The 15,607-nt window shown below is 43.5% G+C and overlaps 1 protein-coding gene across 6 annotated transcripts in view; it reads right to left on the reverse strand.

Annotated features, from left to right (window-relative positions):
- The window catches only part of LOC124794719 (galectin-4-like), a 142,982-nt gene that overhangs the window by 78,817 nt on the left and 48,558 nt on the right, over positions 1-15,607 (reverse strand). For all 6 annotated transcript variants that reach the window (XR_007016600.1, XM_047258306.1, XM_047258304.1 and 3 more), the window contains exons 3-4: positions 4,486-4,574; positions 126-327 (exon numbers count right to left, since the gene is read on the reverse strand). Coding sequence is in view for 5 of the 6 variants with exons in the window: in XM_047258306.1 (XP_047114262.1) it covers positions 126-327; positions 4,486-4,574 (291 nt within the window). In the remaining variant the exon portion in view is untranslated. The remainder of the gene's footprint in view (positions 1-125; positions 328-4,485; positions 4,575-15,607) is intronic.

A 15,607-nucleotide genomic window follows, 5' to 3' on the forward strand; every position in this document is an offset into this window, starting at 1 on the left:
AATGATAGCCTAGTTGTAAGTATTCAGTGCCTAAAGCAACATGCCAGTTTGAAAGTGAGTGTTTTATTCATTTTTACAAAAACTAAAATTCTCATTTTCCTTTATGTGTGTGTGTTAATGCTTACCTTAAAGTGATTAGGATCACACAAAATCAGAAGCTCAAATCCTAAACCCCTTGAAAATGGCATTCCACCAAATCTCTCCTCTGGACCCCATCGTGAATCAATTAAGCTGTTTCTGACTACCACACTTTCGGGAAAGCGAATTGATAGGTGGAGAGCAATATCATGTTGGTCGTAGGGTCCACACCTTAAGTTGACAACAAATCTGAAACAAAGAGTAGATACTGAAGCATCCAGTGGCCTTTGCCACAATATTCAAGAACATTAATGCCTTTATCAAAATTAACTTTTAACAACATTATTGTGTGAATTGTGTAAATGCCTGCTAGTGAGGAACATACACTATGTGATCGAAAGTATCTGGATGTGTGGATGAAAATGACTTACAAGTTTGCTGTGCCCTCCAGCGGTAATGCTGGAATTCAGTATGGTGTTGGCCCACCCTTAGCCTTGATGACAGCTTCCACTCTCGCAGGCATACGTTCAATCAGGTGCTGGAAGGTTTCTTGGGGAATGGCAGCCCATTCTTCACGGAGTGCTGCACTGAGGAGAGGTATCGATATCGGTTGGTGAGGCCTGGTACGAAGTCAGCATTCCAAAACACCCTAAAGGTGTTCTATAGGATTCAGGTCAGGACTCTACGCACGCCAGTCCATTACAGGGATGTTGTTGTTATGTAACCACTCTGACAGGGATGTTGTTATCATGTAACCACTCCACCACAGACTATGCATTACGAACATGTGCTCGATTGTGTTGAAAGATGCAGTTGCCATCCCCGAATTGCTCTTCAACAGTGGGAAGCAAGAAGGTGTTTAAAATATCAATCTAGGCCTGTGCTGTGGTAGTGTCATGCAAAACAACAAGGTGTGTAAGCCCCCTCCATGAAAAACACTATCACACCATAACACCACCGCCTCTGAATTTTACTCTTGGCACTACACATGCTGGCACATGACGTTCACCAGGTATTTGCCATACCCACACCCTGCCATAGGATCGCCACATTGCATACCATGATTTGTCACTCCACACAATGTTTTTCCACTGTTTAAACGTCCAATGTTTATGTTCATTACACCAAGCAAAGCATCATTTTGCATTTACCGGCGTGATGTGTGGCTTATGAGGACCCGCTTGACTATGAAATCCAAGTTTTATCACCTCCCACCTAACTGTCATAGTACTTGCAGTGGATGCTGATGCAGTTTGGAGCTCCTGTGTGATGGTGTGGACAGATGTCTGCCTATTACACATTATGACCCTTTTCAACTGTCGGTGGTCTCTGTCAATCAACAGACAAGGTCGGCCTGTACACTTTTGTGCTGTGCGTGTCCCTTCACATTTCCACTTCACTATCACATCGGAAGCAGTGGACCTAGGGATGTTTAGGAGGGTGGAAATCTCGTGTACAGACATATGACAAGTGACACCCAATCACCTGACCACGTTCAAAGCCCGTGAGTTCCGTGGAGCGCCCCACTCTGCTCTCTCATGATGTCTACTGACAACTGTGGTTGCTGATATGGAGTACCTGGTGATAGGTGGCAGCACAATGCACGTAATATGAAAAACATATGTTTTTGGGGGTCTCCGGATACTTTTTATCAATATAGTGTACCTTTGTTGAGCCTATTGCTTTGCTACCACAAATTACGCCATCGCATGAGCTACATCTTCATTATCATCCAACTGTTGCTAAACTGCTGTAATGTCAAATCTGCATCTGCATCTATATGACTGCTCTGTGATTCACACTTAAAAACCTGGCACGGGCTGCAACAAACCACTTTTAGAAGATTTCTCTACTGTTCCATTCTTGAGCAGCACACCACAGGAAAAATGAACATTAAATCTTCCTGTGTGAGCTCTGATTTATCTTATTTTGTTATGATCATCATTTCTCCCTGTATATGTGTGTGTCAACAGTGTGTTTTTGCATTTGGAGCAGGAAGTTGGTGATTGAAGTTTTGTGAAAAAATCTCACCACAGAGAAAAATGCCTTTGTTTTTTTATGCCCGCCACTCCAACTTACATATCATAGCCATGACAGTCTTCCCTATTTTGCAATAGTACAAAATGAGTTGCTCTTATTTGAAGTTTTTCAGTGTCCCATGTCACTCCTCTCTGATGAGGCTCCTATACTGAACTGCAAGGCTTTAGCAAAACACAGACATGCATTGTATAAGCAGTCTCTTTTAGTGGATTTGCCGTATCTTCTAAGTGTTCCGCCAATAAACCATAGTCTTTGGTTCAGTTTCCCCACAACACTATATGTGATCATTCCAATGTTAGTTGCTTGTAACTGTAATCCCTAGATAAACTGCAACCTTTAGATTTATGTGATATTTGTGTAACTGAAATTTAATGGATTCCTTTTAGAACTCGCCTGGATGACCTCACACTTTGCATTATTTAGAGAAAATTGCCATTTTTTGCTCCATACAGATACCTTGTTCAATCATTTTGCAATTAGTTTTGATCTTCTGATGACTTTGCATATGATTCTGTCATTTATTGTCTAATAAGCAGTCTATGAGGCCTGCTCATATTGCCTCCTAAATCATAAGGAATAGCAGAGGTCCTATAACACTTCCTTGGGGAGCGCCAGATATCATTTCCATTTTATTCTATGATTTTCTGTCAATTGTTACTTACTGTAATCTTTCTGGCAGGAAATGACAAATCCACTCACACAACCAATGGGCATGTGATCTGATTAGAAGCCACTTCTGAGGAAAGGCATCAAAAGCTTTCTGGAAATCTAGAAATATGGAATCCATTTCAGATTCTGTGTTGACAGCATTCACTGCTTCATGAGCTAATTATGTTCCACTTGAATGATATTTTCTGAGTCTGTGATGACCACATATCAGATACTGAATCTTGCTCATAACTAATCTACTTTGTCCTATCACAAAATGTGATTATATTGTTTTTATGTCACAGCCTAAAGTCACATGTGTGTTACAAAATAACTAGATGTCAAAGTTCTCATAAAAGCACTGAAGCAGAAGTAATGACAGAGGCTGAAATCTGCTGAAGCCAAAAAGTTCTGGCAAATTTTTACCAAGGACATAATGGTTTACACAAAGTTGGTCAAATTCAGTTGGTTCCTGTTAGAAAAAATATACCTTGTAGTGAAGCTTAAGTAAAGAGTTGCTATGAATTAGTGTGGGTATGCACTGTACCTGATAATGGAATTACGTTAATAATGGATTCTTTTTGTTGACCCACTGACTTAAATGATTGCTGAAAATTTCAAAGATAACTGAGTCAGATTTTGAATAAGTATATGTCTTGGTGGTGATTTCAGTTTATCTTCAATATGGCAGTAAAAATATATATTTAAAGTTGGTGGTAAATATAAACATTGTCTGAAATTGTACTAAGTTGTTTAATTGAAAATTTCTTTGAGCAATTTCTTTCAGAGGCCACACAAAGTGTTGTGATAACATACTGGAGTCTCTCAGCAATAAACAATCTGGAGAAAATAGTGTGTCATTAGGGATACAGGAATTGGGGATATCAAAATTATTGTAACAAAACTGAATATCGTAACAACCAAGTCCACCAAAAAGTGACTCAAAATATGTTTATTTTAAAAAGCACATAAAAAAACTGCTGGACACCTTCCCAGAAATGTTCTCTTTTCTTTTCATATAATCATGTACGTATTGACTGCATGCTGCTCAAATTCAAATATATAGTGATGATAGCTAATGAGCATTTCAACTAAGTTGGTTATTAAAAGATGACACGAATTTCCCATTGTCCTCAAATGCTCCAAATACAAAAACTCGTCAACTGGTTCTCTGACCTTACTGTTAATTTTTGCTATTTTCATTTCAGTGTGATGATTTAATTGTTTCTCTTACCCAATTTTCATTGTATCTTCTCACATTCTCTCAGACACACTTTTGAATAAAATTAATCTGTTCAGCACATTCAATTATACCAACATTATCACTTGCAAGAAAACTCTCACTTTTTTTCACACCTGCAACGTATTTTCTGTCAGCCTAAGTACATTTGTCAAATAACTACCCAATTTCCTTATGTCTTTCTAAGATGCTAAATTTCTCACTTCATTTCATCTGTTACACCTCCATATTCTTAAATAAATTCTCATGATCTACATTTCTGTTTCCCTGCCTGATGAGTTTGTTTCTTTCCATCTTTGTGTTTATCTTCATTCTGGATCTTATAAGTCTATGATTACATGAAGCGACAGAACTATAGGACACAAAGAAAGGCAAGAGACTATTATTATGTCATACAGTGAAGTTTCAGAGTACTTGACTCCTTACATACAGTATGTCTCAAAAAAAATCTGTGTACAATAATTTAGAGTAAAGCATACCTGTCGGCCGAATGTGGCACAGAACCATGAATTCTCACCATTTTTCCGGGTCGCATACTTCCATCAATGCCTCCCAAAAAAGGGACAGGCTGAAACACACATTGGAACATATGTTAGGTAGGACACAAAGCAATATCAACTGAGTATATGTGAGCCAAAAAATTGAAAACTCCAATCCGTACAAGAGGAGGCAGAGACAAAACTAGCAGCAATGTCTGTGGACAATAAAGCCAATGAAAAGATAAGAATAACGTATTATCAAACAATGGAAAGTCCAGGATGGAATAAAAACAATATTATAGAAATTCTTCCAGTCCATATGTGGCATACAACAAACCAGTGCTTAATAGTATTAGTTAAAAACAGTCTTGGTTGCAATTTTATTTTTTTATTTTTCAACGACGCATTTTGCCTTATTTAGGCATCTTCAGGTTATCTTTTCTAGATGGACGAGAGAGGCACCAAGATCTGCATAATGCATTCCCGTTCACGGGAGCGAGTAACAGAGTAAGATGGGGGCTCAGGTAGTAAGCATCATATTGTGTAGAGGACAGATTGCTGCTCACCATATAGAGGAGACACTAAGTCACTGACAGGCACAATGAGAAGATTGCTACACATTTTAGCATTTACAAAAGCACAACACACACACTCATGGCCTCTGTTTCTGGCTGCAGTGGCTTGACTGAGCTGTAACTGCACCTAATTGGAGCAGCAATCTGGTGGTCGGTGTAAGAAGGCGGCATGGAGGACTGAGGGAGGCAATAGCAGGGTGGGGTGGAGGAAGGTGAAGGTGTACTGCTGCCTGAAGGAGCATGGAGGAGCATGGTAGGGACAAGGTAGGACTGCTAGGGGCAGGGCAGTTGGGAGGGGGGGGGGGGGGGGAGGAAAAGGAGAGAACTAGAAAAGGGAAAAAGGACTACAGGCTGCTTCTGTGGAATAGAAGGCTGTGTTGTGCTGGAATGGGGGCAGAGAATGGGATAGGTAAGTGGAGGACAGGCACTAATAAAGATTGAATGAAATTAGAATTATATTAATACCTTCAGCTGCTTACGGGCGTTTATATATATGAAATGGGACAGGTGAAAATGTGTGCCCCAACTGGGACTCGAACCCGGGATCTCCTGCTTACATGGCAGACACTCTACCCATCTGAGCCACCGAGGGCACAGAGGATAGTGCGACTGCAGGGACTATCTCACGTGCGCCTCCCGCGAGACTCACATTCTCACCTTGTATGTCCACACACTACATTCATAGTGTCATACCCCAACATACTCATTACTCATGGAAAACATTCTTACCAAGTCCCGTAAGAGATCGGGACACCATATCCATATAATTATGTACTTCTGGCAATACCTTCTTCTTCTGTTCGGATGCACACATATTCCCCGAACTCTTATGTGACTTGATAAGAATGTCTTCCACGAGTAATGAGTATATTGAGGTAGGACACTGTGAATGTAGTGCGTGGACATGCAAGGTGAGAATGTGAGTCTCGCGGGAGGCATGCACGAGATAGTCCCTGCAGTCGCACTATCCTCTGTGCCCTTGGTGGCTCAGATGGATAGAGCGTCTGCCATGTAAGTAGGAGATCCCTGCTTCGAGTTCCGGTCGGGGCACACATTTTCATCTGTCCCCATTGACATATATCAACACCCGTAAGCAGCTGAAGGTATAAATATAATCCTAATTTCGTTCTCGATGGCTGCAGGTCATCAGTGGTGTCTGTTCTTTCGGACACCATATCCATATATATAATAAAGATTGAGGTCAGTGGGGTTACAGGAACGAAGGACATATTCCAGGGAGAGTTCTCACATGCACAACTCAGATAAGCTGGTGTTGTTAGGAAGGATCCAGATGGCACCAGCTGTGTAGCAGTTGAAGTGGAGCACATTGTGCTGGGCGGCATGTTCAGCAACTGAGTGGTCCAGCTCTTTCTTGGCCACAGTCTGGAAGCGGCCATTCATGCAGGCAAACAGTTTGTTAGTCGCGATGCCCACATAGAAAGCAGTACAGTGGTTGCAGCTTATTTTGTAGACCACATCACTGCTTTCACAGGTAGTCCTGCCTTTGATGGGATAGGAGACGTCTGTGACCAGACTGGAATAAGTGCTGGTGGATAATTTCTGGAACAGGTCTTGAATCTAGGTCTATTGTAGGGACATGAGCTGTAAGGCATGGGGTTGGGAGCAGGGGTGGAGTAGGTATATACAGGGTGAGTCAGGAGGAAAGGTACGTGCTTTGAGGGGTGACAGTATTAGTGATACTGAATGAAAAGCTTCATATGGATTTATGCACTACTCCAAATGGTTTCCGAGATGGAACACATTTAATATTCATTGTTATTTATTTTCTGTACTATCAAACATTGTCACTACTTGCAAGGTGCAACAGTAGCGTAGAGCAAGTTGGGACAAACAGTTTGATATGGGACACTTGTAGTCTATAAAGTTGGGAAATTACATCAAATTCGCCTACAAAAACTACGTACGCTACAACGCATGCACGTTGAGTGAGTTTTTCAACATTCTCGCACTATCTTCGCACAAACCATTAGTTCTAGACAAAAAAATGAATAGGACCTTTTTTGTAGGAAATTTAATATAGTTTTTAATTTTGTACTGCGACACATTTTCGCTGGAGGGTGCATTTTCCAAGTTATTCACGAAAATTGTACAAAAGTGATATTAAATGTATCCTATCTTGGAAACCATTCAGAATAGGTATGAAGTTTTTGGTTCAGAACCATTAATATTATCACCCCTCAGAGCATGTACCTTTCCTCCTGACACATACTGCATAGGTTTGGTGGGTGGTGGAATACCACTATGGGAGGTACAGGAAGGAAAGTGGGTAGAATATTCCTCATTTCAGGGCACGACAAGAGGTACTTGAAATCTGGGCAGAAAATGTGATTCAGTTGCTTCATCAGTCGTGGGTGGTGTGGTAATGAATCACGACGAGGGGAGAGCTCTTTTGTGGCTGGATGATTGGTGCATTGAGGGGGGGGGGGGGATGGAAGGGGGGAGGGGTTGGTGACGGAAGAGACAAAGCATGGGAGATCTGATTCTGTACAAGACTGGGAGGGTAACTTCAATCCGTGAAGGTATATTTGGAGAGGGACTGCTTGACAGTGCACACATGACAACCACTGATAGCTAGACTGTGGCAGCTGTTGAAGTGGAGGTATTGCTGGTGGTTGGTAAGTTTGATATGGATGGAGCTACTGATGTAGCCATCCTTGAACTGGAGGTCAACAATGAAGAAGGTGACTTGTTGGGTTGAGGAGCACCTGGTGAAGCAAATGGGCGAAAGGTTTTGAAGTGTCCTCAACATCAGTTCTGATCACAAATATGTCATCACTGAATTTGAACAGGTGAGGGATTTGGGATTCTGGGTGATTAGGAAGGATTGCTCCAGATGGCCAATGAAAAAGTTGGCAAAGGATGGTGCTACGGGTGTGCCCACTGCCGATGCATTTTCATTGTCCATCCTTCCTCCACCCCTGCTCCCAACTACTTGACTTGTGGTACACATCTCTACAATAGAACTACATGCATGACCTGCCTCATACATCCTCCCACCAGTAAATGCACCAGTCTGGTCCACAGATGTCTCCTATCCCATCAAAGGCAGGGCTACCAGTGAAAGGAGTCATGTGCTCTGCAAACTAAGCTGCAACCACTGAGCTGCTTTCTTTGAGGGCATGACAACTAACAGACTGTCTGTCTGCATGATTGTCCACTGCCAAACTGTGGCCAAGAGACAGCTAGACCACTGAGTTGCTGTATATGCTTCTCAGCATAATGTCCTTCACTTCAACGACTGCTTCACAGCTTGCGAGATCTGGATCCTTCCTACCAACACCAGCTTTTATGAAATGTGCAGGTGGGAACCCTCCCTGCAATATATCCTACATTCCTTAACCACCTTGGCCTTAACCTTCACTAACCTCTGTCCGTCACTTACCTATAACCTTCCCTGTTCCCACTCCAGCACAACACAACCTTCCATTCCACCAACACGCCCATTAGTCCTCCTCCCCTTCCCTACCTCTCTCTTTTTCCACTCACCCCCCCCCCCCCCCCCCCCCTTTTTCCCCAAATCTTCCAACTGCAGCTAGCAGCACTATCTTGTCCCCACCTCATCTCTGCATGCTCCCACAAGTAGCACTCCACTCCACTATGTGGCTAAGAGGAGTCGTCCTTCAGATATCATCCATATTTACAGATGATGGGTTCTAGCAAACCTCATTTGCAGAGTGACACAGTGAGTTTCTCAGGTGTCTTGAGGAAACTCCTTATTGGCACTTTAGCTGTGAACATGTTTGCTAGTATCTGAACTGATTTCTGGTGGACTTTAGTCCTGTCTTTGCTGGATGCCAGGTAGAAAAATGACTTGACAGGATGGAATGCCTGCACTTTGACTGCCACTGGGAGAAGGTTGGAAGTGGAGGGGGGGATGATTGGGGGGGGGGGGGGACATACCTCAACCACATCTAACCTGGATGACAGGTCAGTGGCAAACATACTGTATGGCAAGCACAACCACTCAACCATTCTCCACTCTGTGCTTGCTATTACCCCAAGAGTGGCAATACTGCTGGAGTGAGGTGCCTCTCTAGGGCAGTAGTCACCACTAGTAGTGGCATCTCCATTGCTGCTAGTCAGTACAGGGGGTGGGTATCTGGGTGCCGGGTGAAGCTGGTGTTATGTTGCATTCTGGAATGTTGGTTTATTTGCTGATTAAACATCAACAACATTTTTTGTACAATTTCTTAAATCATTTGCTTGGGTTGGAGCCCATTATCAATGAAAATTGCATGCCTGGGTTTTCTACAAAAATTTTTCCATTTTGTAGGGAAGAGGGCATAACCCTAAAACTGTCATTTTTTTATGTAAAGGATTTTGCCAATTTCGAGATATATGTATCATAATAGCTTTGTTTCACAGGTGACACAAAAACATCATTGCATCATACAGAATTGATTCTTATCCACTGAATATATGAATAAAATCTTTGTACACCAGAAGCTTGGGGGGGGGGGGGGGGGGGGGAGTGCCAGTGTCCTCGTAGGACACCCATGAGTATTCATGGCAACTCTTCAATGAAATGTTAATGTCTTGGATCATATCTATGAAAGTGTGTAGACTACATGTATAGTTCTTATGAGGGAGAATATGTTACTGTATGGATACATGTGTAATTCCTGGACCACTTGAACTATTGGTAGTGCATCTTTCCTACTTGGGAATCATTATACCACACTTCACCAAATGTTTTAAAAGCAAAACCAATTGGGCATTTGGAGTCATCCGAGTTGCAGTGTAAAAGGAGCAAATACATCCCTTATTGTTATGCATTGGCCACTATGAGCACTGGTGGGAGTGTATGCTGCTGGGCATACTGCAGTGAAGAACTTGTTTTCTACACCTAAAATGATATGAACATCAGAAATACCCTTCTCACATGCTTGGGTCCACTGTCAAATGGTGCAGCATGTATAAGGGCTATGACCTCTCACTGGCTTGCAAAATGAACTTCAAATTGCTTGTTACTTGGTGGCTAATAGCCAAACTACAAATCCAAAGGTCAAACTTAATTGGTTCTGGGATTTTTTTCTGACGTTTATCGCTTCTTTCACCTCCTGTAATAATTTGTTAATATGAAAAGTGCCAAGTTGCACCATATTTCGGAGACCACATTAAATTGTCAGTCCCCTAAGATCTGAGTGGAAAAGTCAAGCAAATAGCACCTGGAATAGAACAATTTCTAGTGAAGCGTGACAGTGTTCAAAGCAACCTTTGAGTTGAATACAGATTTACCATTAATAATAATTTTTTGTACAAATTCTACAATTTTGATTGTCTCAGCAGGCACAGAACAACATCCTCTCTGCAAAATACTTCCAAGGCCACTGTCATAGAAGATAAAAATGTTCTATGTAGTTAGCTCCCATAATGTTCCTTTCCAGTTTCTTTTTGCAGAGTCACACAAACAGTGTAAGAAGAAACTGAAGAGGGACAAAACACAGATTAACAATCTAGAACACAGGAGGTATCACAAAGAATCACTTGATTAAAAAAAAATCATAACTATTACATTATTTAAGATATGTGCGTGAACAACATACTGCTGGAAAGAGCAATCTCTCAAGTTTTTCATGGTTCCTGCTGGGTAGCGGTAGTGTGTGCCCACTTCAGTTCTAGTAAAAATAGTGTCGCGACAACACAAAGCGTTTTGTGTTCTACGTTTTGCGCAGTGCAGGTCAGTAATAACTGTTCAGCATGACTTTCATACTAGGTATGGTGTGCATCCTCCTATAGCACATAGCATTTGATGATGGCATGAACAATTCTGAGACACAGGTTGTTTGTGTAAATGCAAATCGCCGGGCTGTCCTCGAGTGTCTGACACAGATGTCGAGTGCATCCACCATAGTTTCACAGGGAGTCTGCAGAAATCCGTTTGCCATGCAGCTCGACAGCTCAACATGTCCCTGATGTCCATCTGGTGTGTGTTGTGTCAACTTTTACACATGAAACCATGTACAAAATTCAGCTAATGCAAGCTCTTTGTGAATGTGACAAACAACGTGTGGAGTTTTGTAACTTTGTTCTTGGCAAGATGGAGGATGACAGTTTTCTTCCATGCTTAGTGTTTAGTGACGAGGCAATATTCCATTTAAATGGAAGGGAGATTCATCATAATGTGAGAATATGTGGTATGGAATAACCACATAAAGTTGTATAACATGAGAGGGATTCTCCAAAATTTGACGTGTTTTGTGCAGTTTCACGGGAAAAGGTGTGTAATCCATTTTTCTTTGCCAAGAACACTGTTACAGGAAGCACATATCTTGATACGCTTGAGAACTATTTTTCCCACAGCTGAAGACTAATTCAAAGGACTTCATTTACCAACAGGATGGGGCACCGCCACATTGGCATCTGGAAGTGCGGGAATTTTTAAATCAAAGAGTTACTGAATGATGGATTGGTTGCACTGGACCAAATGATTCAGCCTTACATTACTGATCTCCAAGGTCACCCAACCTGACTGTATGTGATTACTTCTTGAGAGGGTTTATAAAAGACACTGTTTATGTGCCTCCATTACTGACAACAATGAATGAAATGAGACACTGCATAACAGCAGCTGTGGAAGCTATAAGTCAAGACATGCTTGCTAAAGTGTGGGAACAATTTGAATACTGCACTGACATATGCCATGCATCTCAAGGGGGGCACATTGAATACCTACGAAAAGGTGTAAAAAAACTCTGAGTCTCCTGTTCATCAAAAATCAAAATTCATTGTATATGCTTATTAGTTTCAGAAATATACATTGTCAAATCGTATGATTCTTTTTGATACACCCTGTATTTTGCCTTCAATTAATGATGTAATTTTGTGAATTTTGTCATGAAGAGGACAACAGAATTTCATGAAAAAGATAAAAAAATAAAAATAAAAACACTGAACAGTGCTGATTTTTGCATGAAAGCATGATAATGGTCATTTCCCCACAACTGCTCTCAAACAGATTACCAGAACATCCACACTGTCTGTCAGTGTCATATTTGCGTCCCATAATCTGTTAACATTCAAGAAGGGGTGGTGAAGAACAGTGTTTGAATCATTTTAAAGCCAACCTACAGTTTGGTACCCTAAAGTAGCCTCTTCACTAGCATACTTTGACACTCAAGAATACTGGATTCCTATTCACTGGTTCACACATTGTGAGGATGCAGTAGTGTCATGTTTGTATTGACCACTACGCTGACCCCAGTGTTGCAGCATGGCCACTTCTGCCCCCAGAATGGTGTTTGTGGAAGGAGTGGGGTCTTTCAGTACTGTGGCTAATGAATAGTTAAAAATATTGGCTCTTTAAAGCACGATTTATTATTTGTTGTTTCTTACACAGGACGTCAATGGTTATGGGCAGGTGCTGTCCGTGGCTGGTGATGGTGAGTGAGTCCACTGAGGCAGGGGATGCAGAGTCCACATAACCACAGCTGCTGGCGACACAGCCTTCCTGACACCAGAAGGGTGGTCAGCTATGGAAAGCAGTGAGCTTACTGCTGGACTTGCATACACCACCCACGGACCAAGGGGGCTGGCAGGTGTGAGCAAAGGCCAAGTGAAACACAAGCTTTCAAAGGCAGGCTGGAGTGTTAGGCGATGGTACGTCACGGGTGGTCTCACCTCAGCGGATCTGGTTCAAAGCCCAGTACTATGAGGGCTAGCTTACTACTCATAGACCAGTAGTTTTACTGAGTAGATGGTGTTGTTCAATTACACTGTAGCTGCTTGGCTACACATCCGACTGATGACTGGCACACAGACTGTACCGGACGAGCACACGACAGCAAAGGAAGTGTTGCTGCCAGCTGGGAGTATTTCTACTTGCTCCAGCCATGTATGTTGTAACAGGAACTTACTTTCTCTCATGTAGCTAGCTGTGAAATGTTGCTTTATGCTACAGCATGTGTGACAGCTCATTTAGTGGGACTACAGTTTGGAGATGTAGCTGCTCACTTGGTAACAGGAGCCCTGGGAATGCTGGACACAGAGAATTTGTATTGTTCTTGGAAATGTTTGGCAAAACACCTTGCAACCCATGGAGTCGCTGTGGAACCATGGTGTCTCTGGGAACTCCGAGGCTGTTTTGTGAACATAGGACACAGGTCTCTCAGGAGCTCCCAAAGACTCAACACGGTCAGGTTGGGTCATTCTCAGAAGTGTCTGTCACAATGCCTTGTGGTTCCGTGAGTCACTGTGGGACCATGGTGGCTCCGGGAATTCTCAAGCTGTTTTCCAAAAATGGATTGGAAGTGTGTGCTTTCCCATGTACACTAATAGCTGTAGTTCCCAGGCCACTTTTGTACTGGGAAACTGATCTGGAAGAAGCAAGAGAGGCAGTGGGGGTAGCAGGGTTGGTGGGTCAGTTGGTTGGTTGATTCAGGAGAGGGGACCAAACAGCAAGGTCATCAGTCCCATGATCTCCGATGGCAGGAATCAACAGCACAGTCCAGTCAAGGGGAAGGGGTAATGTGCAAACAAAGAGGGAAAAGGGAAGTCAGAGAAGTAGGAAGAGGAAAGAACAGGAGGGGGATGGGTGGAAACAGTAAGAGCATGGGTGTCCCAGTCTTTTACCCTCGTTCTATTTGTGAATGGAACAGAAAAGAAAATGACTAGTAGTGGTACATGGTACCCTCCCCCACACACCATTCGCTGGCTTGTGGAGTACTGATGTAGAAGCAGATATAGAAATGCTACGTGTGGTGGGGCATGTTGAGGAGGGAGGGCATGGAGGAAGAACACGCTTCTGCAAGATCTGGAACCTAAAGAGAGCGGGCGACCTTGGGGCCTACAGACGGCGTATTCTGTGGCCAAGTTGTCGGAGTGGGCCTCTGGCCTGAGAGATGCCAGGGGAAGGGGTCACAGGAGAGAGCCCGATAACCGCTGTGCGCCAGGGAAGGGGGGCAACTTCTTCGGCCGGTGAGGGGCATTGGCACCTGGGTGGGAGGACATGGGAACCACAAAGGACAGGAAGAGGAGAGGGGGACGGAAATAGGGTAAGGAAGAGGAAGGAGGGCGAAAGGACCTACCAGAAGCAAAAGTAAAAGTCATCAACACAGGATGAAGTCAATCAAATTTCGGACAACCCTCAGTGTAAGATAAACGATCCAGGAACTTACATTCCTGTATCTTCTTTTCTTTCTTATAAGCTGAGCAATTGATGAGTGTGGAGAGTGACGGTCATGACAGTTAACAAACACGGGTGGTGGAACACAGCGGCTACCCTCACACAGTGGGTGTCCACAGTTGCCATGCAGAGTGTCCGCTGTAGTTCAGAGAGACATGCCCGAAACACAAACACTTAACGCGGGACGTATGGCTTCACATCAACCCAATAACACACAACCTTGACCACCTCTGGGAGGGTATCTCCCTCGAAAGCAAGAATAAAGGTGCTGGTATCAGTGCAATTGCCCTTAAGATCTTTCTGCACATTCCAAACAAAATGAACATCCTGTCATTCCAGATTGGCCCGGAATTTCTCATCAGTTTGAATAATGAGGTCCCTATGAAAAATGATTCCCAGGGCCATATTCAAACAGTGGTGAGGTATAATGGAACCAGGACGCCACCAAGACAATCACAAGCATGAAGAGTTGCAGATTGGGTGCTGAAATTTTGATTAACAGGGAACCTGACCACATCTTACTGAGAGACTCCACTTCACCATACTTTCCTTCGATATTTTCCACAAAAAAATAACAGCTTAGTGGTGGTGGTTGTTGGGATGTTTAAGGGGGACTAAACAGCGAAGGTCATCAGTCCCCCAGTCCAAAATCAGGCGAGCCGAAAAACAACGGAGCAGGTAAAAACCAAAGGGGGAGGAGACGTCCCCCCAGGCGCTAAAAGAACACAAATGCAGCAACAAACACTACAAACAAGAACAGGACAGAGGCACACCAGACAGAAAGAAACAGAAGAAAGGAAGATGGCCGGAGACTGGTTGACTGACCACGAGAACAAAAATGGGAAAGAGTCAACCATCTCACGGCACACCAGAACAGCAACAGACACAAGGACAAAAGACACAGAAAGGGAAAGGTGCAGGACCTCCCTAAATCGAACCATAAAACGGACTACCACGGATAAAATTTAAAACGTCATCAGCCCTGGAGGCATCGTCAGATAAAACCAAAGCCAAAGTGCCCGGGAGATTAAAAGATTGCCGGAGTGTGCGCAGTCGAGGACACTCCAGCAAAATGTGGCCGACAGTCAGCCGGGACCCACACTGACACAGGGGGGGATCCTCCTGACGCAAGAGATGGCCGTGCGTCAGGTACGTATGGCCGATGCGCAGCCGACACAGGACTACCGAGTCCCTGCGAGAAGCCCGCAGGGAGGAACGCCACACGGCGGTCGTCTCCTTGACAGTCCGCAGTTTATTCGGGGCTGTCATGCCACGCCACTCAGCAGCCCACATCCCAATCAGCTTACGGCGCAACACCATCTGCTGGTCGCGAGCCGTAAGGCCGATCTCCAAAGCCGGGGCGTCGATCGCCCCTTTGGCCAGCCTGTCTACACGTTCGTTC

Source organism: Schistocerca piceifrons, chromosome 4 (genome assembly GCF_021461385.2).
Source record: "Schistocerca piceifrons isolate TAMUIC-IGC-003096 chromosome 4, iqSchPice1.1, whole genome shotgun sequence".
Lineage (NCBI taxonomy): Eukaryota > Metazoa > Arthropoda > Insecta > Orthoptera > Acrididae > Schistocerca > Schistocerca piceifrons.